Source organism: Podarcis liolepis (genome assembly GCF_965112155.1).
Source record: "Podarcis liolepis genome assembly, chromosome: 4".
Lineage (NCBI taxonomy): Eukaryota > Metazoa > Chordata > Lepidosauria > Squamata > Lacertidae > Podarcis > Podarcis liolepis.
Genome location: NC_139558.1, coordinates 11,338,092 through 11,365,537, shown reverse-complemented (window position 1 = coordinate 11,365,537; position 27,446 = coordinate 11,338,092). Strand labels below are relative to the sequence as shown.

General features: G+C 43.9%; 2 protein-coding genes across 3 annotated transcripts; one reads left to right on the top strand and one right to left on the bottom strand.

The window, feature by feature from the left end:
* The first annotated feature begins 1,701 nt into the window (after positions 1 to 1,701).
* On the top strand, positions 1,702 to 15,362 carry FBXL3 (F-box and leucine rich repeat protein 3). The gene is made up of 5 exons (XM_083501269.1): positions 1,702 to 1,956; positions 6,203 to 6,566; positions 10,293 to 10,415; positions 11,764 to 11,935; positions 13,838 to 15,362. The coding sequence occupies exons 2-5, from the start codon at positions 6,204 to 6,206 to the stop codon at positions 14,479 to 14,481; spliced, it is 1,302 nt and encodes a 433-aa protein (XP_083357395.1). The 5' UTR covers positions 1,702 to 1,956; position 6,203; the 3' UTR covers positions 14,482 to 15,362.
* Positions 15,363 to 16,558: 1,196 nt separating this feature from the next.
* Positions 16,559 to 27,079, bottom strand: CLN5 (CLN5 intracellular trafficking protein; the record flags this gene model as incomplete). Of its 2 annotated transcripts, none has more annotated exons than XM_083501265.1 (5): positions 16,559 to 17,183; positions 17,820 to 20,020; positions 21,944 to 22,169; positions 24,935 to 25,074; positions 26,614 to 27,079. In XM_083501265.1, the coding sequence occupies 4 exons, from the start codon at positions 27,077 to 27,079 to the stop codon at positions 19,509 to 19,511; spliced, it is 1,344 nt and encodes a 447-aa protein (XP_083357391.1). In that variant the 3' UTR covers positions 16,559 to 17,183; positions 17,820 to 19,508. The 2 variants fall into 2 exon arrangements, with proteins under 2 accessions (XP_083357391.1, XP_083357392.1); XM_083501266.1 differs by having other exon boundaries at positions 24,935 to 25,100; positions 26,614 to 26,885.
* Positions 27,080 to 27,446: the final 367 nt, after the last annotated feature.

Here is a 27,446-nt window from a genome sequence, read left to right as displayed (position 1 = left end):
TTAAAGATCCCGACAATTCTTTCACGAAAACCAACAGGGCCATTGCAAGCGCTTTCAACCTAGGAAGCAGCATTGGTCCTCTGGTTGGGCCATAGCTGTCAACCGTCCCTTATTTGGTGGGAAACTCCCTTATCCCAGCACCGTGTCCCGCTGCTGTCCCTTATTGATGATGTCCCTTAAATTTCCTGGGTTTCATGCTCGCCCGGCTCGGGAGGGAAGCAGCGGCTCAGGGTCCTCCGCCACGAGAGAGAGCGCGTGCACAAGCTGCCGTATCGTCTCTCCCTTTTCCCCCTCAGTGGCGCATCGTGAGGAGACGGGTGGCGGCGGGCGGGCAGGCAGCCCCTCTCTTGCAAGACTTCCGCCACGCTGCCAGGGGAAGCCAGAGGCGGCAGCGGCAGCTGAGGAGGCAGCCTGAGGGAGGAGGAAGAGGAGGAGATGGGGAGGGACGCAGAAGGTTGGCGCTTCAGTGGCCGCGACAGTGCCACAACCGCCTCATGCCGGGCTCGCGGGCGGCGTGGGTGAGAGTCTCCCTCCCTCTCTCTCGGGCAGGGAAGGGCCGATGGAACTCCTCGCACCAGGACGGCAGCAGCCCCAACGTGCTGCTTAGCATACCCTCCAATCAGTGCAGCATCTTAATGTAGTGATTTCCCCCTCTGCATCCCTTTCATAACTCTATTTTTATAATTCCAGTTACAGATAGGTAGCCGTGTTGGTCTGCCATAGTCAAAATAAAAAAATTCCTTCCAGTAGCACCTTAAAGATACACGTGTATCTGAAGAAGTGTGCATGCACACGAAAGCTCATACCAAGAACTAACTTAGTTGGTCTTTAAGGTGCTACTGGAAGGAATTTTTTTATTTTGTCTATTTTTATAAATCATTTGTCCATCCATAGTTCAAATTTTTACAAGTTTTCTGTCAATCCCACCAATGTATGTAGCTCTTTAAAATAGCTTTTCAACTAAATTATAAACTTTCCCCATTCTTTATGAAAGAGGTCCTCTTCCTGGTTTCTAATTCTGCCTGTAAGCTTTGCCATCTTGATGTCGTTCATCAGTTTTGTCTGCCCCTCTTCTTTGGTCGGAGTTGTAGACCCTTAGGATCATCCAGTCCAGCCCCCTGCCAAACACAGTCAGTCGCAGCAAAAGCAGCATGGCTCCATCAATGCCAGATTTCTGCATAAGCTAAGCAAAATCCCTTATTTTGGCTGCTGATCCCTTATTTTCGAGGTTGCTGGTCCCTTATTTTCAAATCTCTAAGTTGACAGCTATGAGTTGGGCTCCTATGTTAGGCAGCCGAATGTCTACATCTCTCCTTCACATGATTATTACTTTGTAATGATAATGATAATAAAGTAGCTCCCCGCTTTTTCGCTCCCTCTCGCCCTTTCCCTTCCCGCCAGTTATTCCTCCAACCAGCTGCGATTGGACTACAACTCCCATCATGCCTACGCAAGCGGGACCAGCCGTTAAAGGATGACGGGAGTTGTAGTCCAACCACAGCCGGGGACCCGCGCTTCGGAAATGGACGGCGACGTGACAGCGTCGAGAACGTCTAGGAAGCGCCGTCGGTGGGACGTTCTAGGAAGCCTCCCTCTACGGCCGTCTGCGTTTGAGGGAGAGCGAGAGCGAGCGCGCTGTAGCGGGAGAGGAGGGCGGGGCCGCAAGCGCAAACTCCTCCCCTCCCCTCCTGCACATGCGCGGTCGAGGGCCAGCCCCGTCGCAGACGAGCGCCGCCATTTTGAAGTAAACAAGCGGCGGTCGGTCGGGCAGCGGTTGGCTGTTGTCCCTCAGCTGCCGACCAGAGCGGGGCGGGCCTGGCGGCTTCTTGGCGAGGCCCCCCGCTTGTGCCGGGCGGGGCCGCTGATGAGGAGACGGAGGAGGAGGAGGCGGCGGCGGCAGGAAGGACTGAGAGGCCCCGGATAAGCGACGCGGAGGACGGGAGCTGCCTCCGACAGGTGACCCCGGCGGGCCGGGTGGAATGGGGCGCCGGGCCGGGTGGGGGTTTCTGGGCGCCCCCGGTAGCGGCGCTGCGGTGAAGGGAGAGAAACGCCCCCTTCGGTCCCCTCCAGCTCCACGTAGGCGTGGCCGCCACGCGCTGGGTTTTATGTTATTTCTTGCATTTATTTATTCCGTTTAAGGTGACGATGGTGAGGATAATGATGATAGTAATAATGATCATCATCATCATCATAATTTATTTGCACCCCGCCCAGCTAACTGGGTTGCCCCAGCTACTCCGGGCAGTTTCCAACATAAAAAACATAAGAAAATATGAAGCATTGAAAAGTTGCCCTATACAGGGGCTGCCTTCAGGTGTCTTCTAAAAGTGACATCGGATGGGAGGGAGTTATACGCCGATTGATTTAAAAAAAAAAAAATCCCCAGCAAACAAGCCACAAGCCAAAACCGTAAAATATTTATTATTATTATTATTATAAATAAACAATTTACTAGTTGCTTTTCACCCAAAGGTTAGTCCAGCGACTTACAGCAAAGAGTTTTTTTGCAATACATAATATCATAGGGGAAAAGGAGGGGGGAATCATATAATACATTAATATTAACTACAACATATCATTTGGGGAGGGGGGGAGGGGAGTATCAATATTAGCAAACAGCCTTAACAATTCTCAAATAATGAACAAAGGAATACTCCGACCCACTGATTAGCAAATAAACAAAACCTTAACCCTGCCCCCAGTCTAAAAATCATTTGCATCAAACCAATTTTCCCCACCCCAAGGGGGTTTGCTCGCCTCTCTGCAGCTCCTGCTGTCATTCATAGAATCAGTTAGAAATCTAGCCCAATGCCCTGCAATGTAGGAATCTTCTTGCCCAATTTGGGGCTCGAACCCACAACCCTGAGATTAAGGATCTCATGCTCTACCGATTTAGCTATCCCATTTGTTTGTCTGTGTCCCCCCCCCCCCATCTTTCCTTTCAGCTAAGAGCCAGTAGCTGCACCCGTAAGTTGTGGATTAAATATATCCAGATGTAAAAGCAAACAAACAAAAACCACATTGCCCTGCAGTGACATAAAAAATCAGAGGGAAAGTTGTTCCATAAACAAAGTACAGTGGTACCTCGGGTTTCAAACGCTTTGGATTACAAACACTTTGGGTTACAAACTCCGCTAACCTGGAAGTAGTACCTCAGGTTGAGAACTTTGCCCCGGGATGGGAATGGAAATTGCGCAGCGGTGGGAGGCTCCATTAGTGAAAGCGTGCCTCAGGTTAAGAATGGTTTCGGGTTAAGAATGGACCTTCGGAATGAATTAAGTTTGTAACCCAAGGTACCACTGTATTCTTTTTTAAAAAACAAACCTTTAAACAGCTCTTCACAGAGATGCGTTTTACTGCATTTTGCTGCCCACATTGCCTAACGAATATGCTGTGCCTCATTGAAGCGTATTGTAAGGCCTTAGAGTCACTTCTGCCAAACCCTTCTCCCCCACACCAGCACAACACATACTTTGCTATACCTATCATACATACCTACTCTGCCAGCTGCACAGCTAAGACTCAGCGTCATATTGTAAATGTACTGTATGGTGCAAATTATCCATTACAAAATTTTTAAAGGAAATGAAGAGTGACCAGAAGAAAGTTGAAGCACCCAAATGCCATTGCACAGTGTCAGTAAAGTTACGATAGATACAAAAAACACTTCAAAGTCTCAGAGTGGTAACTGCTGTAGTTTTAGAAATATTTGTATATAGGTAGTAATCCTTGGGATCTCTTTTAGAAATATTTGTATACAAGTAGTAATCCTTGGAGTCTGCACCCTGTGGAGTTTCTCTTCCTTTTTCTTGACAGTAGTTCTCTGCACTGCCTTGAATTATTTATTTGTAGATGCCCAAGACAGTTTCTTGGGCAGAATAATAAGTACAACACAGCAAACTCAATAAAAATCATCTAGTTCTTAAAGGTTGTTAGTGTCAAAGGTGATTAACAACATCAAAATTCTAGTGATGTTTTCCTTCCTCTGTTTGAAAACAGTACACCTAGAGGTAATGAAAAGGATCTAAACAGCAATGGGTTGGCTCCTTTCTGTGTAACTGAGTCTGCACACTGTAAACAACACGTTGGCAGAACTGAGAGAGGTGTAGTCAAAGCACACTAAAGCCTAGTCCTCACTCCACCCCTTTTAAAAGTGTTGATTGAATAGTGTCATTGTCAGTACAATTGTATTGTAACTAGTTATTTAGACTGCATCCAAATTAATTTTCATTTGATATTCTTGTAGTCTGATCTTAAGACTTTTGGTGCCATCAAATAACTGCTTAGGGTGAGGGCATATACTGGTGCTGCCATAAACAAATATTGTATGAATTACTGCTTTATACATAGTTCAGCCAGCTTAATTAGACAATGATTTTTCGAAATAGCACAATAATGGTAAACTGAAAAATGTTCTAGTGCTATGCTAAGAACAGTAAAACCTCTTCCTGCTACGTCAGGTAGCTGCAACAATGGTGTAATGGCCTGAGTATGAAAATATTCTGTTCATTTCACCTCATCTTCCACTGTTTGATATGTAACCTGGATAGTCAGTCCCATATTTGTTCTGAAATCCCATATCTGAAGCCTGCAACAGAAAAGTGCCTTTGTAGCTGATCCTATGCCTTTTACTGATTTTATAGAAACTTCAAGAGCAACATAAAGTAAGCATAAATGATATGATTCACACATCATGTCAAACTATAGTTAAGATAAACTATTGTTTAAATGTGAACATACTGTGACACTGCACACTGCCAAAATTGCAGATGCTTCTGGGAATCAAGCCGTTGCTGGCTTAGCAGTACACCTGAACCCAGGCTTATGATTTCTTTCACCCAAAACGATTCTTGAGCAGTAACCAAGACGAGGAGGAGGAGGAGGTTAAATCAGCCATGGTCAAATGGGCCCAAGACTTTGGTCACAATATAGAGATGTCTCAATGGGAAAACCTTTGGAAAGTCAACTGGAGATTCACAGTATGCTACATTTTAAGGAAGAATTTCCAAAATATGTTATATTGCTGGTATCTCGACTCCTTGCAGACTTGCTAAAATGTTTTAAAATGTCCCAAATACATGCTGGAGATGTGGAGAACAGGGTGCCACTATGTTCCATATATGGTGGGTATATAAAAAGATAAAACCCTATTGGAATGACATTTACTTTGAACTTTAAAAAATGTTAAACATAAACCTTTTTAAAAAACCCAGTGTCATTCCTACTCGGTATAACAGGCTTAGATAGCCCCAGAAATGCATGGGAAAAAAATTTATACGCTACTGTCGCGGCGAGAATACTTACAGCAAAACATTGGAAGTGTGACATAATTCCTACTAGAACCAAATGGATATTGAAGTTAGTAGAATACGCTGAGCTAGGTAATCTTTCTGAAAAGATCAAAGATAAGTCTAAACAAGAGTTTATTTCAAGCTGGGAACCTTTTAAGAAACATTTGAAAAACAGTTGCCATGACCTGAACACGGTTGTAGCCTTTGAGTAGCCTCTGTAAATAATTATGTTAAAGGAAAATGTACACAAGCTTTAATACTTTTTCAGTAATTAAGTAGTTAAGTTTATGCAACAAGTTTATTAAAATGGAAGAAGTATGGAAAGGATGGGAAGTCACAGGTTGATGATGTTTGACAATTTTGATTTATGGATAATAATGAATTAATGTTTACATTGTACAGATGTGATGATGAACAATAAAGCAGGAAAAAATCAAAAACTTCTTGGGTACCACTCATGGTTTGTTTTTGGAAAACAATCCACATGCTCAGATTCAGACGTAATGCTCAGCCAGACCACGACTTGTTTCCCACAGTGCAGCAGAAGCTCCCATTATTTCAGCAGCGTGCAGTAACATACTGCACATTCACATTTAAACGTTTTATTTTAAGTATGTTTTAAAGTGATACACAAAAAGACCAGTACTGTGTATATAATGTCTGTCAAAGTATCTTTCAAAAGCTGTAGTGCCATTGTGAGAGTCTCATTTGAGAAGATGGCATTATAAAAATCTATTCCAGATCAATGTTCCTAGCATGGAGAAAAATAAATTAGTCCACACCTCTGGATGTTTTGCTTTCAGATCTTACTTAATTTTGGAGGCTTTATAGTAAGAGAGAACTTGTTATCTTTTAAAAATGCTGTTAAACCTGTAGAGCTAATATATTCTGAAATGTGTTTCTCTTGACAGAATGAAACGAGGCAGAAAAAACAGCAAGACCAGCAATCATTTATCAGATGAGGATACAGCAGATGGCAAAAAAGTGAAAATTACAGATGAAGAATCTGCTGAAGTATTTCAGGGCCCTGACTGGGGGAGCCTCATTCCAGATATTCTGCTGCAGGTGTTCCAGTATTTGCCTCTTCCTGATCGTGCTCATGCATCCCAAGTCTGCCGTGTGTGGAACAAAGTGTTCCACATGCCTGAATTATGGAGGTGCTTTGAATTTGAACTGAATCAGCCAGCTACATCTTACTTAAAGGCTACCCATCCAGAACTCATCAAGCAAATTATTAAAAGACATTCCAATCATCTACAATATGTCAGCTTCAAGGTAACAGCTTTATAACTTTTTAAAAAAGACAGTTGAATACTTCATAAATTGCTGGCTTTTCCGCAACTGCACATATTTGCAACATTTCCGGCCTGCTCCCTGTCTGGCCAGTTAATTGGCATTAGGAAAATAGGAGAAAACAAATCGTTACTATAACAATGAAAATCTTTGAAGCATGTTTTGTAAGTAGCAATATTTCCTGCAGTGATAGGGTCTAAAATGAACCTCATTCCGAACCTGCATGTTGGTCGTTTAATACCTAAAATAGAAACTGAGAATGAATTTTAGAGCTTATCTTTGTTGCGAACTAAGAGAACACAGAAGAGCGATTTCTAGCTTTACATCTGCATTTATGTTATTGTTTGAATCAAATAAGCGAACAGTATCCAGTTAACTTGGTATATAGCTCTACAGTGAGTTATTAAGTGTCTACCTGAAAATTCTAATTTCAAGCATGGTGAAAACTAATCCTGATATATGCTGTGCCAACGTTTAACAAGAAAAACTTTGTGTTATAACTGATACTTCACCAGCAGGGTTCCACTGGCGCAGTAGGACTTAAATTTTCTCTATTCAACTTCCCTCAACACCTGCTTCAGAGAGTCTCCAAAGAGAGAGGTCATGTTGCAGGGACTTTAAATTAATGTTGCTGTTTCAGCACAGAGATAGTTGTTCCTTCTATCTTTCTAGCGCTAGTCCCAGTGCACTGCCGCTCATCACAACAGAAATGTCCTGCGGTCTCCCCTCAAACAATAGATTGGAGATGGTTCTGGTTCACCTGGCATTGTCTCGACCCCCAGCTTGCTTTACTCCAGCTCCCTTAGTGGGGAAAGAGGGCAGTTCTACTGAGGAAAAGCACTAATGCAGTTGCCATTGTAAAATGAAAAACATGGGTTTGGTTTAAAAGGTACAGTTCCACAAGGGCTGCAATTTTTACTTCCTTCTGTGCTGCTCTGTTCTGAAGATGTTTCTTAGTGGCAGATTTTTAGGAATCTGCAAAGGAGAAGCTAAAATGAGAAAGTCCCATTGTGATCAAAGAATGAAGGGCAGGTTCCAAGTTAAGGATTAGAAATGCAAGACACACCTTTTAATTCATGCAAATTAGACTGAAAAACCCACGAATGTCAGGAAACTGTAGGAGATAATTATGAGCTTTTGTGTGTGTGAATTGATTAATATTTATTTATTTATTCCATTTATATCCTGCCCTTCCTCCTGAGTGAGCCCAGGGCATACTCACAGGTCACAACAAAAATCTTCTGACAATAATTTGTCCATGACTAACTTCCCTTCATGCTGTCCATATTGCTAGACTCGTATTACAAGTTTGCTCTGAAAATGACTGCTGTCTGTTAATTCTCTCACTATTTATAATATCTTCTTATATTTAAGTTAAACTGACAGGAGATTCTCCCCCCCCAAAAAAATAATAATCAAAAAATCACTGTGTTCATTATTGGGAATGCATCCTGTTATGATAATGTTTGTCTTCCTTGTTTTGCTTTCCTTCAGAATGATATGGTATCCTGAGAGTTTTTTAAAAGAGATCTAGTCAGATTCAGAAAGATGCACTTGTATGTGAGATGGGGCTATATGAGCCCATGTATTTAGTATTCTTCATCAGGGTATTTGAAGAAGGATGGGATTGAGATGGTTGTGCAGCAGTGTGACACCAGGCAAGAGTTGACATTCTTTTCTATGGGTGGTTTAATCAAGCCAGCTTCAGTAACTGTAGCTGCATTTAATGTTAAACCACCTTTTTGTCAGTTCAAACAGCACAACAAACTGCAATTAAGCAAAAGCTTCTGAACTTCTCCCAACTACATGGGTGGAGAGGAGAGGAGGAGCATGTGAACCTGAGGCTCACAGAAAATCAATCCTGGTTGTTCATGTCACACTAAAGGTTGAATGTTTTGTTGAACAGTTTTTCAGTAACACAAAATTCATATTCTGTAAAACAGATAATTATTGACTGTAAGGATGTTAAGAAAACTGCATTACAAAGCATATTCAGACCTTTTTTTTTAGTGTTTCTGTTTCTCTGTTCAACTTCAGGTAGCCACTGACATTTCGAGGGAGATTTCTCATGAGTTCTGGGAGAAATGTGTTATAATTAGGCAGCAAATTAATCATTTTAATTAATACATTAATCAACTAAAGCAGTAGTTTTGTCTATGAATTAAGGGCACACTTATTTTGGAAGCTACTTTGGTTTGGGTACAATACGGTAAGGAGGAATGAAAAAAGTTTTAAGGTGGCTGTTCTTTCTAATGATGAGCCAAAGCTTTCATTTGTAATTTTATAGTTAATCAAATTATGATAAAATTACCTATTGGCATTTTGTTGTTGTGAAAAATGTTAAATGATTAGTCCACCTGTTTGAAGCTAGATGATTTCTCAACTAAGAATAATTCAAGAGGTTTACAATCTTAATCATAGTGCTGCGAAGCATGCCTGAGCATGACTGCAAACGATCAACTGATAATGAGTAGGTTGAAAGAACAGCTAGGCAGATGGGGAATGATTCTACACTTACCTTGAAACCATGGTTTGGCATTGAAACCATATCTGTAACTTGAAACCATGGTTTGGCATTGCATGAGTGAGCCATGGGTTTGCACATTCCTTTTTCCCTGCACTTAGATATCTCCTGGCTAACATAGTTTATCATTACACTTAACACTGGCAAATTCAGAAGATTTCACTTTGCCCTCCAAGCCATAAAAACAAACACTGATCAAACCATTTTTGCCATTTTGACTTGGACAGCAAGCACAAGTCTATCTTGCCATTTGGATTGCACAATGAGAGGAAAGAGAGAAGAAATTGCAATGTATGAGCCTAATGCCAAACTATGGTTTGGTGCTACATATGAACCATACTACTGTGATGGTTCACACAGTGTTAGTTTCATGCTACCTCCATATATACGTCCCTCCTCTGCAAAATGCCAAATATGTAAAATAATTATTATTCCTGAAAATATTCATCTCGGCAAGTCTCCGGTGTAGTTCTTAGGCACTGTGAATAAAGATTATGTCATAAATCCATGAAGGATTATCTAGAAGAATTTTTGTTTTTTGTTTGCTGGTTGCCGTTTATTCCTCCCAAGAGAAAACTTCCAAGTAGCAAGTGCTGCCGGGATTGTAGCAAAAAGAGACACTGAGAAACCAAGAAGGAAATACCAGCATGTTTGGGAGAACTCTTAATGTTTGTAGAAGTATTTTTAAAAACCTAAGGGGAAGTTATTGCTTCCCCACAAAAATAGAATGCCAAAGAGGAGTGAACATGCTCACTATTCAATACGATGTAATGTTTTATTGGAAACGGTTTGAAAAGAAGAATGGAAGACAGGTGGAGTGCCCTTCTTGCGGAGAACGACTGAGTTGGAAATGTAGAACATGAGCATTCTTCTTGGCATGTCTCATTTGTACCTTCTTAAGAATGACAGCTAATTAATAATGAGTAACTATTTGTATCTATAACTGATAATTTTTAGAGACAACTAATAGCTAGAATACTTTACCTAACATTTAACATATGTGTGCCCTAAAATGGAGTTACTTTTCTTGTCTGATCTTTTGTAGCAGCAGCAAAGTTAATATAGCAAAAGTGTGTAAGTCCATGAAGAGGTAGAGTATGAAGGTTTTAAATAAAACAGCTTAGAAAGTTTTTCGGTGTTTGGAGTGGTATTTGCATCCATTGTGTGTTTGTTTCCTTTTTAAGGTGGACAGCAGCAAGGAATCGGCTGAAGCAGCTTGTGACATCTTATCACAGCTTGTGAACTGTTCTTTAAAAACACTAGTACTAATTTCCACTGCTCGACCAAGCTTCATGGATTTGCCAAAGGTATTGATCCTACTGAAAAAATAGGTTGTTAGAAGGGAAGCTGATCAACCAACAAATTATGAATTTGTCAGTTCCTTGTGTGTGCTGTGATAAGCTTTTTGCCTTCGTGATGATCCTATTTCAGACCTTTTCAAACCATGCAGCGTGCTCCATCGGTCCACACCCTGTTTCTTTCTGTCACTATGTTGGCTGTTGCAGCAATGATAAAAGTGAACATTGCAAGCTTTGTTCTGTGTTAGAGGCTGCCAGGAACGACCTTGCTGCACCCTGTGTTTCCTGCTTAAGAGAGCCAGGGCCCCAGTTGACAGGACTTGGACTCATCAGTAGGAACTTGAGAAGGTTCTGGCAGGGAATGGAGCTTTCAGGCAGGGAAGTCCTGCAGCTTCCCCTCTGCATCTAAGTCAGGTAGGAAATGCCTGAAACCAGACATTGCTGCAGGCACTGCTGCTTGACAAGGCCTCAAATCCTCCTGGAGGAAGGTAGGCTGAGGGAGAGGAAAGCTACTGGCTGGAGGTCCATCCCAGCAAAAGGGGAACAAGGAGGTGAACTCCTGGAAGGAGCATGAGTGTCTGGCTGTTGCCAGGGTGAGGCAAGAATCTGCTGGCCATGGTGAACAGATCTGGGAAGCCGTCTTTTAGAGAGGCTGATGAAGGAACCAGGGTTCCCAGTGAGCAGAAGATCACCATTTTGAGTCTTTGGAGAGGGTAAACCCAGACAGATAAGTAGATCTCACACAATGAAAACCGCTACCTCGCACCCCCGATTTTGCTTGCCACTCCATGGGTTGAAGGGGAGGCAAATGGAGACCACCTGGGCCAACTGACCCACAGGGCTGAGAGGCACCTCTGCTCAGTTCAGTTTCTCTGCCATTCAGCAGAGCCATCAGACGCTAATTTGGCTGTTTCCCCAACTGCACTGATTGGAGTTTGCTGGCAGAAGTGGAATTGGATGCGTTAAATTTTTGGCAGAACTCTGCACTTACTGAGGTAAAGCCTGTCTATTATTTGCAGTAGGCGAAAGAAAGGCAGCTCAGTGTAAATCTGGGACATCCAGTCTTGGCTTTCTTCCAAGCCACAAGCTACGCTTATTGTTAAAATGTGCCTTTTTGGTGCTTGCTGGAGGCAATCTTAGCTTGTTCCAGATGAGTAGCAAACTGTGAACTTGTGATAAATATTCATAAACTGAGTTAGCCTATATCTATGTACTGTTTTAGGAGCAGCTGGAAAATAGGTTGGTTGCTCAACATTTTGAGTCATTGTCCAGATTTTCTTTGTGGGTGAAATACATTTTCTATTGTGGGTATAAAGTTTCCTTTTTGATTTCTCTATTTTTTTTCTCCTTTCTACAGTCACACTTTATTTCTGCACTGACTGTGGTGTTTGTAAACTCCAAATCGCTTTCTTCACTTAAGATAGATGATACACCAGTAGATGATCCATCTCTTAAGGTCCTAGTAGCTAACAACAGTGATACTCTGAAACTGTTGAAGATGAACAGTTGTCCTCATGTTTCTCCAGCAGGTGAGCTTACTCTTAGAATATCCAAGTGTGATTATCTTAAATTAGTTTTTTACTGTCCAGTCTATGTCAGAATTATTAGCACATATTTTTTTCTTAGTACATTCAATTATATCATATAATTGTTTGACTACATATAGTATAATCTATGGAAATACTTGTTTGTATTTTAAATTTTTTGTTTATTTTGGTAGGTTTAAGCTGCCTTAAGTGAATCTTAAACTGTTTTGGTGTTCAGTGGTTTGCAGGAGAAGCTTATGTAACCAGTGCAAATACTGCTGTCCTATTGAAGAAGTAAAATGACCATTCTGGCTTTCGTGTTGTTTCAATTCAGACATGCGTCTCAAGTCTAGATATGAATGAGCCTTGTGCCTGTATGCTCACACTACTCTATTCCTCTTTCATTTTCAGTGCACTGCTGTTCAACAGTTTCTGGGTTAATAATAGATTCCTAGTACCGTATTTTTCGCCCCATAAGACTCACTTTTTCCTCTCCAAAAATGAAGAGGAAATCGGGGTGCGTCTTATCGGGCGAATGCCTGCAAGCCTCGCGCGCCCGGCAGGAGGTCCCACCGGGTGCGCGAGGCTTGGGGCGGCAGCGGACTGCTTGCGCGCACCTAGAAGCTTGGGGCGCGCTGAGCTCAGCACGCCCCAAGCTCCTGGTGTAGCGCAGCGATCCGCTAGCCCTGGGAGAGCCCCGCGGCTCTCCTAAGACTAGCGGACTGCTTGCGCGCACGCAGAAGCTTGGGGCGCGCTGAGCTCAGCACGCCCCAAGCTCCTGGTGTAGCGCAGCGATCCGCTAGCCCTGGGAGAGCCCCGCGGCTCTCCCAAGGCTAGCGGACTGCTTGCGCGCACCTAGAAGCTTGGGGCGCGCTGAGCTCAGCACGCCCCAAGCTTCTAGGTGCGCGCAAGCAGTCCGCTGCCGCCCCAAGCCTCGCGCACCCGGTGGGACCTCCTGCCGGGTGCGCGAGGCTTGGGGCGGCAGCGGACTGCTTGCGCGCACCTAGAAGCTTGGGGCGCGCTGAGCTCAGCACGCCCCAAGCTCCTGGTATAGCGCAGCGATCCGCTAGCCCTGGGAGAGCCCCGCGGCTCTCCCAGGGCTAGCGGACTGCTTGCCGGCACGCAGAAGCTTGGGGCGCGCTGACCTGAGCTTGCCCCAAGCTTCTGGATTAGCGCAGGGGTCCGCTAGCCCTGGGAGAGGCGCCCGGCTCTCCCACGCTAGCGGAGACCTTGCCGGCACGCAGAAGCTTGGGGCGCGCTGAGCTCTGCACGCCCCAAGCTCCTGGTGTAGCGCAGCGCACCTGGGGGGGAAATAATTTTTTTCCCCTTTATTTCCCCCCAAAAAATTTAGGTGCGTCTTATGGGCCGGTGCGTCTTATGGGGCGAAAAATACGGTATATTCTAAGTGTCAAACTACGGTTTGCAGGGACTGAACAAACTAGGATCTTACAGCAATTTCAGAATGTGATTTATGATCCCAGTTTATTCTGATTGTGTTTTCCAGTTTCTCATAGTGTATTGGGAGACTATGATTAGTTCAGGAAGTTCTGAATTGTGGGCCTCTGAGAGCACGTAAGGATAGGGTGGTATGACATAATAGATGCTGGTTAATTGCCCTGGCAGTGTTGGATTGTACCAGAGGGATGGGGACATGTATAATTTGGCTTAATAAACTGACATATGCATGTATAGACTTGACTACTATGTGTTAGGAGTCAGTTGTCCCAATCAATTACAGCTGTTTCAAAAATCTGTATTGGCATGTCACGCTGAGTCATGGTATCAATGTTGCAAACAGCCCTGTGATCTTTGGATGAAGGGCGGTATACTACTACTACTACTGATGATGATGATGAGACATTTTGGAAGTGAATTCACATTCTAACACTTTCTTTTCTTCTCAAGGTATCCTCTGTGTGGCTGATCAGTGTCATGGTTTACGTGAGCTGGCGTTGAACTACCACCTGCTAAGCGATGAGCTCCTCCTTGCTTTGTCTTCTGAAAAACACGTCAGATTGGAACACTTGCGCATTGATGTAGTCAGTGAAAACCCTGGACAGACGCACTTCCACACAATTGAAAAGAGCAGTTGGGATGCTTTCATCAAACATTCTCCCAAAGTGAACTTAGTCATGTATTTTTTCTTATACGAAGAAGAGTTTGATCTATTCTTCCGATACGAAATACCAGTCACTCACCTTTATTTTGGGAGATCAGTAAGCAAAGAAGTGCTTGGCCGGGTTGGGATGACGTGCCCTCGCTTGGTTGAACTGGTGGTGTGTGCCAATGGATTACGGCCACTGGATGAAGAGTTGATTTGCATTGCAGAGCGCTGTAAGAATCTCTCAGCGATTGGCCTTGGGGAGTGCGAAGTCTCCTGCAGTGCCTTTGTGGAGTTTGTTAAGATGTGTGGTGGCCGCCTGTCTCAGTTGTCTATAATGGAGGAAGTCTTGATTCCTGACCAGAAGTATAGCTTGGAGCAGATTCATTGGGAAGTGTCAAAACATCTTGGTAGAGTTTGGTTTCCAGACATGATGCCCACCTGGTAGTCTCTGACGAAGGCACCTTACATTTTGAGCCTACCATGTTGCAGCTTAATAACATAAGCTAATTTGTAGTTTGTAATATGTTGTAGAAAACTCACGTGCTACTTAATGTTGGTTTCTAAAATGAACATTTAAAAGGGGAGACAGGGTGTTCTGACACACTTGCCCATAAAAAAACTTTTTAGTTTTCTTTCCCCCTCTTGAGACAGGGTCTACCTAAATGTATGTAGAAACTGAAAATAGTGAACTGATGTTCAGATGCTGTAGCTCAGACTTTACTCTGATAAATGTCAGTATTTAAACTAACTTTAGGAACTGCAATTGACGTTACAGACTGAAGTACAATTTGTAAAGGATGGAAGGTCACTTTTGTTGTAGACTCTTGGAGTTACTAACGCTACCTGGGCCATGTTATATTCAGCTATTTATCCTATGGAATCACAGGTTAAGGTTACATACAATAGGATGTAAGGTACGACATGTGAAGACAGAGCAATACAGCCTACATAGTTGAATTGTATATAGAAAATGCTTATTAAATCACTTTAGAAAATATTTTTGTTTGTAAAAATTACTAGTAATGAGTTTTTCAAAAGCTTATTTGTTGCACTTTTGAAGACCTAAATTTGACGTTTATAGGGTGTTAAAATCTGTGCATAAACCTGTTTTAAGGTATTATTAAAGCTCAGGAAGCTAAAGTATTATAGGAGGAGTATGCTGTATATTGATTATGGCTCAAGATTGGTCCCCCGCCCCTGGTCTAACTGTTCTACAGCATTTACTTTTAGGAATTACGCTGTTTGTATTTCCTCAATAATAAACAAAGCCAAATGTTTGTACAAAATAGTTAAATGGAATAAATGGTTTTTAGTGTAAATAAGAAAGTATTTATTGCCTGGACTCCACTGCTACCAGAAAGACATGGGGCAAGTAAGGTGTGGGTGGTTGCTGCCATCCTGCCTGAACAGCAGCTACATTTTCCTAGCTGATGGTACAAAAGAGATCGGTTACTGATCAAGGCCAGGGTCTAGAGAGGCACAAGCACTTGAGCAGTTTTATTTTCCTTCCGTAGCAGCCACCTCTCACACCTAAAGGATGACTTTTCAGATGGTTCAGATGATTTTGAGGGTGGTGGTGTTATAAGGGAAAAGTCGCCTTGCGTGGGCCGAAAACCACTCGTGTCTAAGAAGAGCTACAAAAGTTTCTGCTATCAGTCAGGATCAAAAGAACTGATCAACTTAATCCAGTGGTCTTTATACTAGTCCCACAAATGGCAGTTCCCCTTGCCCATTGCTACATAGGAAACTGGCTGTAATGCTCTCCTCCATTTCAAAAATATTTTGAGATCTAGAGGTATGATAATAATAATTTATTTGTTCCCCGCCACTCTGGGTGGCTTCCAACAAAATATTAAAATATAATAGTCCGTCAAACATTAAAAGGTTCCCTAAACAGGGCTGCCTTCAGATGCCTTCTAAAAGTCTGGTGGTAGTTCTTCTCTTTGACATCTGGTGGGAGGGCGTTCCACATGGCGGGCGCCACTACCGAGAAGGCCCTCTGCCTGGTTCTCTGTAACTTGGCTTCTCGCAGTGAGGGAACCGCCAGAAGGCCCTCAGAGCTGGACCTCAGTGTCCGGGCAGAACGATGGGGACGGAGATGCTCCTTCAGGTATACTGGTTTGGGTGTCTTTTAAGTATAAAATTGCATTAGTCCCATTCTTCATAATGGCGCCGCTTCCATATTCTTCAGCATTAGCACGTTTTGCGAAGAAAACCTACTGCATTGCTGTTATGAACTTGAAGTGTGGTGCAGTGTGTAAAGGCTAGCTTGTATCTACATCAAAAATATTTTTGAAATATTTCTTTGAGCAATCTCTTCTTTCAGCAGTAAGAGAAACGTCTCCGGAGTAATGAAGACTAGGTTTGAAGGCCTACAGAAATTAGGCCAAGAAAACACTATGCCAGAGTCTAAACAAGCTTTTAAAAGGAACCTGAAGGTGTGGGAGGCAGACGTAGTGAAGGTTTAAATGGTAACGCAGGGTACATTTTAAGGTTTGACTAAGGACCCATTCCATGGTATGTGAAGAAAGATATACCTTTAATTAAAAGCATTAACGTTTAAAAAACCAGCAACTTAATGTATTGAATCAAAAATACACTTTGGCACCTGTTTTTGTACATGTTTACCTGGACAGATTCTGATATTTTCAGAAGTGTTACTTCTCAAAAAAATCCAACAAAGACCATGATGTGATACAGAGTAAGTGATAAAACTTTGCATGCACTTTCTATTAAGATTCCATCAAATAAAGAAAAAAGTACCGATTTTATATTTTGAGTGTAGGATCCTCTTGTAATTAAAAAATGTACCCATTTTAATTACTGCCAAATATACCAGACATATAGATGAGAGTGAACTGTAAGACAAGTATATGATTCAAAGAACATTTTGCTCAATGGACTCTACATCTGAATAGGATACACGTTTCTGTAGATCTTTATCGAATAGGCAGATTTTATCTGAATTTGTTTAAAATAACACTTTAAATGTCCTTTTTGATTCTAAAATGTACTTGGTTTCTGGGTGGTTTTTTTAATGAAAATTAAGTAATATTGTTTATATCCTTATGGTGTTATTTTAGTTTGTGTGAATGAGCATCTTGATACTTTGAAAAGTGCCCCTGTGTAGCTGCCTGATTTACCTTTCTATTTCATTTTGTTGTTGTTGTTGTTGTTGTTTAGTCGTGTCCGACTCTTCGTGACTCCATGGACCAGAGCACGCCAGGCACTTCTGTCTTCCACTGCCCCCCCCCCCCCCCCCAGTTTGGTCAGACTCATGTTTGTAGCTTCGAAGACACTATCCAACCAACTCGTCCTCTGTCGTCCCCTTCTCCTTGTGCCCTCCATCTTTCCCAACATCAGGGTCTTTTCCAGGGAGTCTTCTCTTCTCATGAGGTGGCCAAAGTATTGGAGCCTCAGCTTCACGATCTGTCCTTCCAGTGAGCACTCAGGGCTGATTTCCTTCAGAATGGATCAGTTTGATCTTCTTGCAGTGCATGGGACTCTTAAGTCTCCTCCAGCACCATAATTCAAAAGCATCAATTCTTCGGCGATCAGCCTTCTTTATGGTCCAGCTCTCACTTCCATACATCACTACTGGGAAAACCATAGCTTTTACTATACGGACCTTTGTTGGCAAGGTGATGTCTCTACTTTTTAAGAGGCTGTCTAGGTTTGTCATTGCTTTCCTCCCAAGAAGCAGGCGTCTCTTAATTTCGTGGCTGCTGTCACCATCTGCAGTGATCATGGAGCCCAAGAAAGTAAAATCTCTCACTGCCTCACTGCCTTTCATTATAGTATTGTTAATAATGGCTGCTTTCTCCCTACCCCATAGCAATCAGGTATAAACTTAGCAGCAGAGCAAAGCTAATATTATCCAGGTTTCTGTTATATGAATGAGTGTTCCTCCTCCATGTGATTTCTCTTTCTGTTCTATAAAGTTGGGTTAGATCTAAAGAAACTTACTCTGATCTACCTTCCTGGAGAGGTTGTTCTGGAGGTCTGTTCTTAACCTGAAGCACCATTTTAGCTAATGGGGCCTCCTGCTGCCGCCGCACAATTTCTGTTCTCATCCTGAAGCAAAGTTCTTAACCCGAGGTACTATTTCTGGGTTAGCGGAGTCTGTAACCTGAAGCGTATGTAACCCGAGGTACCACTGTACAGTAAAAAAATTGTCTTAAGTAAATAAAAACGTAGCTCATTTTGATACATATTTATCTGCTAGATAGGCCAATACTGAACAGTGCTATTCCTTAGGCCATCTTACACAGCCAGACCCGATTTGCTCTTCCCCAAAGATATTACGCTCACTAACCCAAGTTTCCATTTAAGATGTAAAACACTGGCACAAACTGTCCCAGTTATAGAGATAAGACCTCTGGGTCAGTAGTTATTTGGATCTCCTTTAGGATTAAAACTTTAATCCAAACTATAGGGATTATGGATAAACAAAGGACACAAAATTTTAATCCCAAGCAAGAAATATTTTTAAAAGCAAGGCACGTAACTTCATTGTGATTAGAAGTTTTGCAACACACAAATTAACACTGCCAACTCATTGAGCCTATTTTGAAAAACTTTGTAGTTCAAGCAACAGCACAGATCAGCTGGCATTCATCCAGGAAAAACATCCTTTAGAATTGCAGCAACCTATAAATTTAACACACCTGGAGTAAGTAGCAGCTACTTAAAAGTGCTTAAGCAGATCCCCATAATTGTCTTAAGGTTGACCTCAAGGTTAGGAATGTATGTGCAGCCACATTCCTATTTTCTATTCTATGTGATTGTCCAATGCTAATGGCTTAGTAAGCATCCTTGAAAACCATTTCCCCCCCACATACTTCTGCGTGCCAGCATTACTTGAATCTGCTGTCCACTCCTGCAGCTCTACCAGCAGGCATCCCCAACCTTTGGCCCTCCAGATGTTTTGGCCTACAACTCCCATGATCCCTAGCTAACAGGACCAGTGGTCAGGGGTGATGGGAACTGTAGTCCAAAACATCTGGAGGGCCAAAGGTTGGGGATGCCTGCTCTACAGAGTGCTACAGTGAGGGTAATAAAATGAAAATAGTAGGTGGGGAAATCACTCAGGAGGGCTGCTCCCACCTTTAAATGCAACCATTCAAATCAGGTACAGGGCACATAATGAGAACTTCAGAATAATTATTTACCATCCTTATTCACCCACATTGGTTCCAGTGCATACATCAAGTGTCTCTGGAAGTCAAAATTGAAGGCTTGGAAACGAATCTCATTCCCTCACACAATTAAAGGTGAAATAGCTTAGGTTTGATGTATTCATTTCCTGTGGAGATAACCTTTCAGCGTTAGTAAAAATCCAGGTATCTCCCAGTAGTTTTGGGCATCTTTGTCAGCCTGAAAGACATCTGAGGCAACTCAGCATAAAATGGGTTTGGGGGTTTTATTTTGCTTTTTTTTTGTCTTTATACAAAAAAAGGGCATTAAGAAAAACTACATGCCCAACTTTGTGCTGTTTGAATGAGGCAATGGGATTTCTTCATAGGCTATTTTCATGAAAGGATATTTCATTGGCAGAAACCAATATTCCAAGTTATAGAAGAGGTAAAACTGATGGTCCACAGCCACTTCATCAAATATCCTCAAGAGGTTTAGAAAGAACTCTTTGACGGAATGATAAGGTTTGAAAGGAGAATAGAAGTCTCTAATGGCCAGAGCTAGCGTTTTGTTTCCTTGTGGTCCAAATATAGCCGTTTCATTCCCAAAGCAGACGGGCTCTCCACTGAAGAGAGTAATAGTGGTGTAATTCGTTTGTATCTTCTTAAAAATGGCCCCCAGCTCAGCCAGCTTTTGGTATGTCCTCTGTACAAACTTGGAGCATTCGTAAGGCTCAAACCACACTCTGGCCTGCTCCTCCGGGCTCTCTTTGACCATCCACGTCTCGTAGTAAATGCCAGTTTCGTTGTCGTATTTCACCCATTTTGCCATTTGATTAAACATAGCTCCTGTGCAAGAAGAAGAAAACACAATATCACACTACGGGAAGGAGATAGGAGAATCATATCTGCACAGCTGAATACTATCTGTGCTTTCAAATAACCTGCTTAATTCTGCAGCCTTTCCCACCTTTTTCTTCCCAGCAGCTCAGTGTAGCGTACATAGATCCCTCCTCATTTAATCCCCACAACAATCCAGTGAGGTATAGGTTAAGCTGAGAGACACCCAAGGACTCTCAGTTGGCTTTATGGCAGAGTATGGGCTTGAACCCGTGTCTCCCAGGGTTCGACGCACTAACCACTACACCCCACTGGCTCTCAGTGTTCCCTGACAGGCTGGGCTGATGCTCCTATGCAAGCATAGCTGTCAGGGGTTTAGGAGCAGAGGCACGGGCAAGGGAGGAAACAGAGAGCGAAGGGGAGGAGGCAGAAGAAAAGATGAGTGATGACGACGACCCGAGATCTCCTAGTCTTTCCAGTGAATCAGAGGATTCACAGAAAGGAGCACCAGTGGCCAGGGCAAGGGGGGAGTCTAGGGGGGCACCCCAGGAAGATAGAGCCAGAGGGGACTCAGGGGGGAGCAGCTGGAAATCGGGACCAGCGTCACCGCCAGGGAGCAGGGAAGAGGAAGGGAGCCAGGGGGGAAGCACTGGCAGCTCACCACAGGAGGGAGGGCATGAGTCAGGAGTGGCCACACCTCCATCGGGGAGCGAAGAAACGGTTAAGAGGAAAGTGGAAGGTTGGGCGCGCGCGCCAAGTTCAAATGCAGAGGAAGGCGGCGCAGTAAGCAGCCCCGAAAGGGAGCCAGGTCCTAAAGCCCGGCGCAAGGAGGCAGGAGGGTCCGGGTCAGCGTCAGAAGAATCCCGGAAGGAAGAAACCCCGGGGGGTAGAGGGACCCAGAGGAGGACAGTCAGGCGGAAAAGGTGGAGCAAGGCTAGGATATTAAGTTGGTGCACACGGGGCGGAGACTCAGACGGAGCTTCGCCGATCTAGCTACTAGACGTAGAGTTGCGCGCAGCAGCGTGAGAATGGAAACTGTAATTCAATAAAGACTTTTACTTAATGATCGCTGGCTAGCGTGATCCTCTGTGAGCTAGGATCTTCAAGCAACTCTGACAATAGCAGTCACATTTTGAAATTTATTTCAGAAGGAACACCAGAATGCTTGGTGTAAGCACATGATGACACAGAATTTGTGTCCACAAAGTGTTCAAATCTGAAGACCTCTGGAGATCTTCTCAGCTCCACAGAAAACAGGAACGGCTCTAACTGTCCGGAGTTCAGCCTACACTCGAGTAGGACTCTGGCGGAGACACATGCCCAACTGGCATGTTCTCTCCCTCCTGGTCGATCATTCGGGAGCTTCAAAAGCTTTCTTCAGCCTGAACATCCCAGCGACCGATGCCAACAGACATCGGCACACTTAGGGATCCGCAGAGTTTGTGCATCTTGCATAACAGACCTCAGCAACTCAGCATTTTGGCTAATCTACTTTATATATATATAAACACACATGGAGCAATGCAACATGGCTCCCTCTCTCTCTAGCATCAGACAGCAAAGAGAAAAAGAACAAAGGACAGTAGTCCCACTTCACGGAACACAGTAACACAAACATGTCTTTGTCACTTCCCACTCTGTGGAGTCAAAGCATATAACGTCATGTGATAGACAACAATCCCATAACTGCAATCATGGAGCAGGAATTCTAACACCACATCTACTCAAATGAAAGTCTGATTAATTTCAGCAAGGATTGTTCCCAGAAAAGTCGGATGAGGATTGTAGGCAATTTGCAAAGATATATGGATATACAGTAACACCCTCAGATTGCTTACTGGCCTGAACCAAGCCCAAAATAATAATTATGCACCAACAACTTCTGAATCCCCATCACGTCAACAAGCTCCATGACAATGTTTGCATGTTTACCTGAGATTGTGGTCACCAGAACCAAGGTCCCGTTCTCTTTCCAATGGGCGTCATCTATTCCTTCATAAAAGCAGGCGGCCCCCTGATTGCACCAAAAAGGGGCAAGCAAATTGGGCCGGAGATGAGGAAAGGTGCAGTTCCCCAGCTGGAAGAGCTCATACCACTCCATTGTGTAGTTCTTCCCCGATAAGGAGCTCTTGAAACCGACAGCATCGTGCATGATCTTCTAAAAGAAAGGAACAACCAACACAAGTGAAGGCATGCCTTCATTCATCATTCCACATTTCTCTCTATAAGGACTCTAACTCAGGGTTGGGGATTCAGTGTGGTCGGACCAGAACTCTCATCAGCACCACCCAGCAATGGTCAGGGACAATGGAAGCTGGCAGTCCAGAAACATCTGAAAAGCCACAGGTTTCCCCTTACTGCTCCAAGGCAGTGTTAGAAATTAGCCAGGCACATTTTGCGGCTGGCACAGGTCCAACTGCGACCACATGGAGCTCTCTGGATGCCGGGTTGGCAACTGAAATCTCTCTTTTTTCCTATAATTTTAATTAAATTTTCTGTTTTACATTTTAGAATATTCATTTAAACAACCTTAAAATATCAATGATTTCCCTTTCTCTCTTTCCATGGTCCATTTGGCATAACATAAATCCCTGCATATTTTATATAAACTAAACCATTCAGTATTCCATCAATACATCCATCAAAACGTATTTACACTGTTCAATTCATCTTAATGCTGCCCGCATTTTCAAATATATAGTTTTCCTCCATATATTCAATAAACATTTTTCAAATCAGATGGCAAATCAGATCAGGTTAAGTTGCCATTCTTCTTTAGTTGGGACTTCACTCGTTTTCTGGGCTAACAAAACACAGGCCGCAGTAGTGGCATACATAAATAATCTTTTTTGACACCTGGGAATTTCTCCCAACAAAAAGGACTCTGGTTTTTTTGGGAAAGTACTTTTAAACCTTTTTTTCCAATTCATTATGAATTATTTCCCAATACTCTTTTACCCTTTTATGGACTTTTACAGGTCCATCATATATGATAGATATGTGGTGGCAATTGACATCTCCATCTGGCTGACCTCTCCAGCTTTCTTAAGCAGGTACACAGAAGAGCTTATTCACTGCATTTATATCCCCGTTTTTCTCTCTCCAAGGAGTACATGGTTCACCCCCACCTCAGTTTATCCCTACCATGACCCTGTGAGGGAGGTTAAGAGGCTGTGATGGACTCCAAGGTCAGCTTCATGACTGAGCAGGGATTTGAACCCTGATCTCCCAGGTCCTAGTTTAACTCTCTAACCACTGCACCACCCTGGCTTCCTAGAGTACTACTGCTAGATGAATTAAATAGGTGAATAAATATGGGGAAAGAAGTATTTTCCTGGACGCTTGCAATTTATTTTGGATTGTTTTATTGGATGCTTTTAATGTGTTGTAAATCGCCTTGCGATTTTTAAAAATTTAAATTATAAAGCGGTACAGAAATGAAATGAATAATAAGAATAATAAATTGCAGGGTAAAAAAAAAATCATTGCTGAGAAATTCCATTGTGGTGATCATAACCTAGGTTTCAGGTGCCATCAGGTGATTAGCTTACATATCTTGAGTTTCTAACACTGCTTTATAATCCTATGAACACTTACATGGGAGCAAGCCCCACTAAATACAATTGAGACGTGAGTCTAAGTAAACACACAGAGGATTGAACAGTAAGAGCAGGGGTCAGCAAACTTTTTCAGCAGGGGGCCGGTCCACTGTCTGTCAGACCTTGTGGGGGGCTGGACTATATTGGGGGGTGGGGATGAACAAATTCCTGTGCCCCACAAATACCCAGAGGTGTATTTTAAATAAAAGGACACATTCTACGCATGTAAAAACACCAGGCAGGCCCCACAAATAACCCAGAGATGCATTTTAAATAAAAGGACACATTCTACTCATATAAAAACATGCTGATTCCCGGACCGTCCATGGGCCAGATTTAGGAGGCGATTGGGCCAGATTCGGCCCCCAGGCCTTAGTGCCTATACATCGATAAGAGCTTGACCCACTGCATGCATATAAAGGAAAAGGGACCCCTGACCATTAGGTCCAGTCATGGCCGACTCTGGGGTTGCGGCGCTCATCTCGCTTTATTGGCCAAGGGAGCCAGCGTACAGCTTCTGGGTCATGTGGCCAGCATGACTAAGCCGCTTCTGGCAAACCAGAGCAGCGCACGGAAACACCGTTTACTTGGCAGGAGCAGGGACCGAGCAACAGGAGCTCACCCTGTCATGGGGATTCGAACCGCCGACCTTCTGATTGGCAAGTCCTAGGCTCTGTGGTTTAACCCACAGTGCCACCCATAAATCATGCTTAATTTTCAATTAGGTTTGCTCCTAGGTAAGTGTTCACAGAACTGCCACAATCTAGAAATTGCAGACCAACTATGAGAATCAGTGAGCCATACCTTGCACAGCTCGTAAGGCTAATTGGCCAATTATGTCGTCGTATTGTGGTTTTTTGTAACATGCCTTGGATGGCAGGAAAGGCAACACTACGAATGCTATAAAATAACAAAGCAATCTGGGGAAATGGCGCAGTTCCAGGAAGTGGACGTCCCATGATTTCTCTGCAGGAACATAGAAACTTTTACACATTTAATATCTGGAAGGAGGGAGTGAATCACTGTAACATGCCAGTGACTGGCACTAGCCAGGAATAGTAATAAAACAAAAAATAAAAACCGCCCTGAAAGTGCCATTTAAAGATTGCTTCTTTCAAAGCTGTTACTTAAAAATTCTCAGAACATTTTCTAACACTCTCCTGTTGCCAGAAAAGTGGTAAACAATGTTTTCTGAATATATTTACAAGGTCTATAGTTAATCAAATTAACAATGTCAGTTCTGTAATGCAAATTTTGAAATCTAGGTTAATTGGGATGCAAAAGGCTGACAAAACAGAGGAGGAGGAGACACATGTCACTTTACCATATGACCAAGGAGATCTCCATATTTGAATTCCCAGACAGGCGCCTGTAGCCGAAATACTTCCAGGGCATCGTCATCTCTCATCACCGGAATGGGAGAGCCAGTTGGGCAGAAAGTGTAACGAGCCTGGCAGTAGGCATCTGTTTTAGGGCGGTAATCAAAACGCCTGCATTAAAATAAATGTGTTTTTTTAAATTTTTTGTTTAAACCCAAAAGTTCAGATTAGAAAAAAGAAACGGCCGTAAACTGGAAGTCATCTCTTGCAACAACTACTACCAGACTTTTAGAAGACATCTGAAAGCAGCCCTGTTTAGGGAAGCTTTTAATGTTTGATGTATTACAGTATTTTAATATTTTTTTTGGAAGCCGCCAAGAGTGGCTGGGGAAGCCCAGCCAGATGGGCGGGGTATAAATAATAAATTAATATTATTATTATTATTGCTTGGGCATCTCTTGAGTTTTCTCTCTTGCAGAGCCACATCCCATAATTACCGTGTTTTTCACTCTATAACACGCACCTGACCATAACACGCACATAGTTTTTAGAGGAAAAGAAGAAAAAAAATATTCTAAACGAAACAGTGGATGTATGATTTTTGTGGTTCATGCTGTGGCCACAGACATGTGATCTGACAGTGAGTTTGGGGTAGCCCAATGCAAAAATCCTGAGGAGCCATGTGGATCCGTGCTTTATAACCATGTTTTTGCACCACTGCGGCCCCAGGCAACAGTGGGTGCGTGATTTTTTTGGTGCAAGCTGTAGCCATGGACATGCTATGTGATCTGATGGTGAATTTGGGGTGACCCAGTGCAAAAATCCTGAGGATCTATGTGGATCCGTGCTTTGTAACCAGGCTCTCTGTCCCTCTCTTCTCCCCACTCAGTGGCTCTTCTCCCACTTTGCTGTTTCAAAGCGAGCAAAGCGAGCCACGGAGGAGGGAAGGAAGGGGAACCATGGATCCTCTGCTCACGACTGCAGCAGATCCCGCCACCCGTAGGCATTCCCTCCATAACACGCACAGACATTTCCCCTTACTTTCTAGGAGGAAAAAAGTGAGTGTTATGGAGCAAAAAATACGGTATACTTAATCTCCCCATTTTGAGACTGCTCAGCCCCTGACAAGTCACCACTGCATGCCCATGAGTCATCTGTGTTGGAAAAGCGTCCCATCTGAAACCCTGCATTGCTCGCACCTGGCTGCTAACCATAAGGCTGGTGGTTCGAGACCACCCAGGGATGCCTGTAGGCAGGGTTCCTGCATTGCAGCGGGTTGGACTAGATGACCCCTGGATCCCTTCCAGCTCTACAATTCTATGATCCCACTCTGGACATCTGAAGCTCCACTGACACAACAAGGCTTCTTCTTTTCCTCCCCCTGGCACCACCCTTCCCCAAATATGCTCAGAGGGTCCCCCAGATTTGGGGGGGGGGCAGGGGAGAGGAGGGGAAAGTTCTCCTGCGCAACCACAAACCTGAACGACAGGATTGCATGCAACTCCTTTGTTCCACTTTAGGCACAGCCCGGATGTTTGCAAATCCTAATTTTTGGACGGGGAGCCCAAACCTCTCTTGCCCTCCCCTGGAAGTGAGCCATCACCGCACCTGCTATAGTAGGCGGCCGCGGGAGTGGGGATCCTGCCCGACGACCCTCTCCCCTCCCCATACGCCGTCCTCTCACCTGTAAGGCACAGGCCACCCCTGCTGCCCCGGGGAGCCGCACGTCGAGCTGCAGGCCGTCTCCAACTGCAGGAGCAAAAGCAGCAGCAGCCACAGACGCGCCGGCTCCCCGCCCGCAGCCATGATGCGGCTCCCCTGCAAGCAGAGAGCAAGCAGCGCAGGGCAGGCCAGCTCCGCTTCCGCGTTTCTCTCGCCCGCCCAGCAGTCAGCTGAGCAAAGTTCAGCCCGTCACATGCCCAGGGGTCGGGCACATGCTCAGTGCGGAAACCTCCCAGACGCTTTGGGCAACAGCTGCTGTTGTCGTTTCGCTCCCCTCTCTGCCTCTGGTTTCTGTCCCGCGATCGCGATGGGGGAATCCGATCTCCCGGCTCTCTCAGCCCCACCGGGTCGTTTTTTGTTTGCGCATGGAGAAGGAAGCCTTTACAGGGAGGGTCGCCTGTCACGGGTGCTTTAGCTGATACCTGCATTGCAGGGGGTTGGACTAGATGACCCCTGGCTCCCTTCCAGCTCTACAGTTCTATGATTCCATATCTCTGCTGTAGGTTTTTGGGTTTTTTAAAAAAGGTGCAGTGGCCGGAGAGCCAGTGGTTCGCCTTGCACGAAGCGTCGGATCCGGGGTTGCAGTTTAGGCTTTTAGCTCGTTTCAAATATGTCTCAGCTACCCTTAGGCCAGGCAATTTCAGAGAGGTGTTGCAATTAGCACAGATTACTCTTACAAAGGGAAAAACTCAATATCATCATATTTACACGTGCAAAGCTTTTTTTTTTGGACGTGCACGCCGGATCAAACCGCATGTAGTGCGATTATCCTCTTACGTGCTGCAAAATCAGCGC

Coding starts and splice junctions, on each gene's coding strand:
- FBXL3 (XM_083501269.1), top strand. CDS start 6,204: ATGAAACGAGGCAGAAAAAACAGCAAGACCAGCAATCATTTATCAGAT. Junction 6,567..10,292: donor TACAATATGTCAGCTTCAAG/GTAACAGCTTTA, acceptor TTCCTTTTTAAG/GTGGACAGCAGCAAGGAATC. Junction 11,936..13,837: donor TCCTCATGTTTCTCCAGCAG/GTGAGCTTACTC, acceptor TTTCTTCTCAAG/GTATCCTCTGTGTGGCTGAT.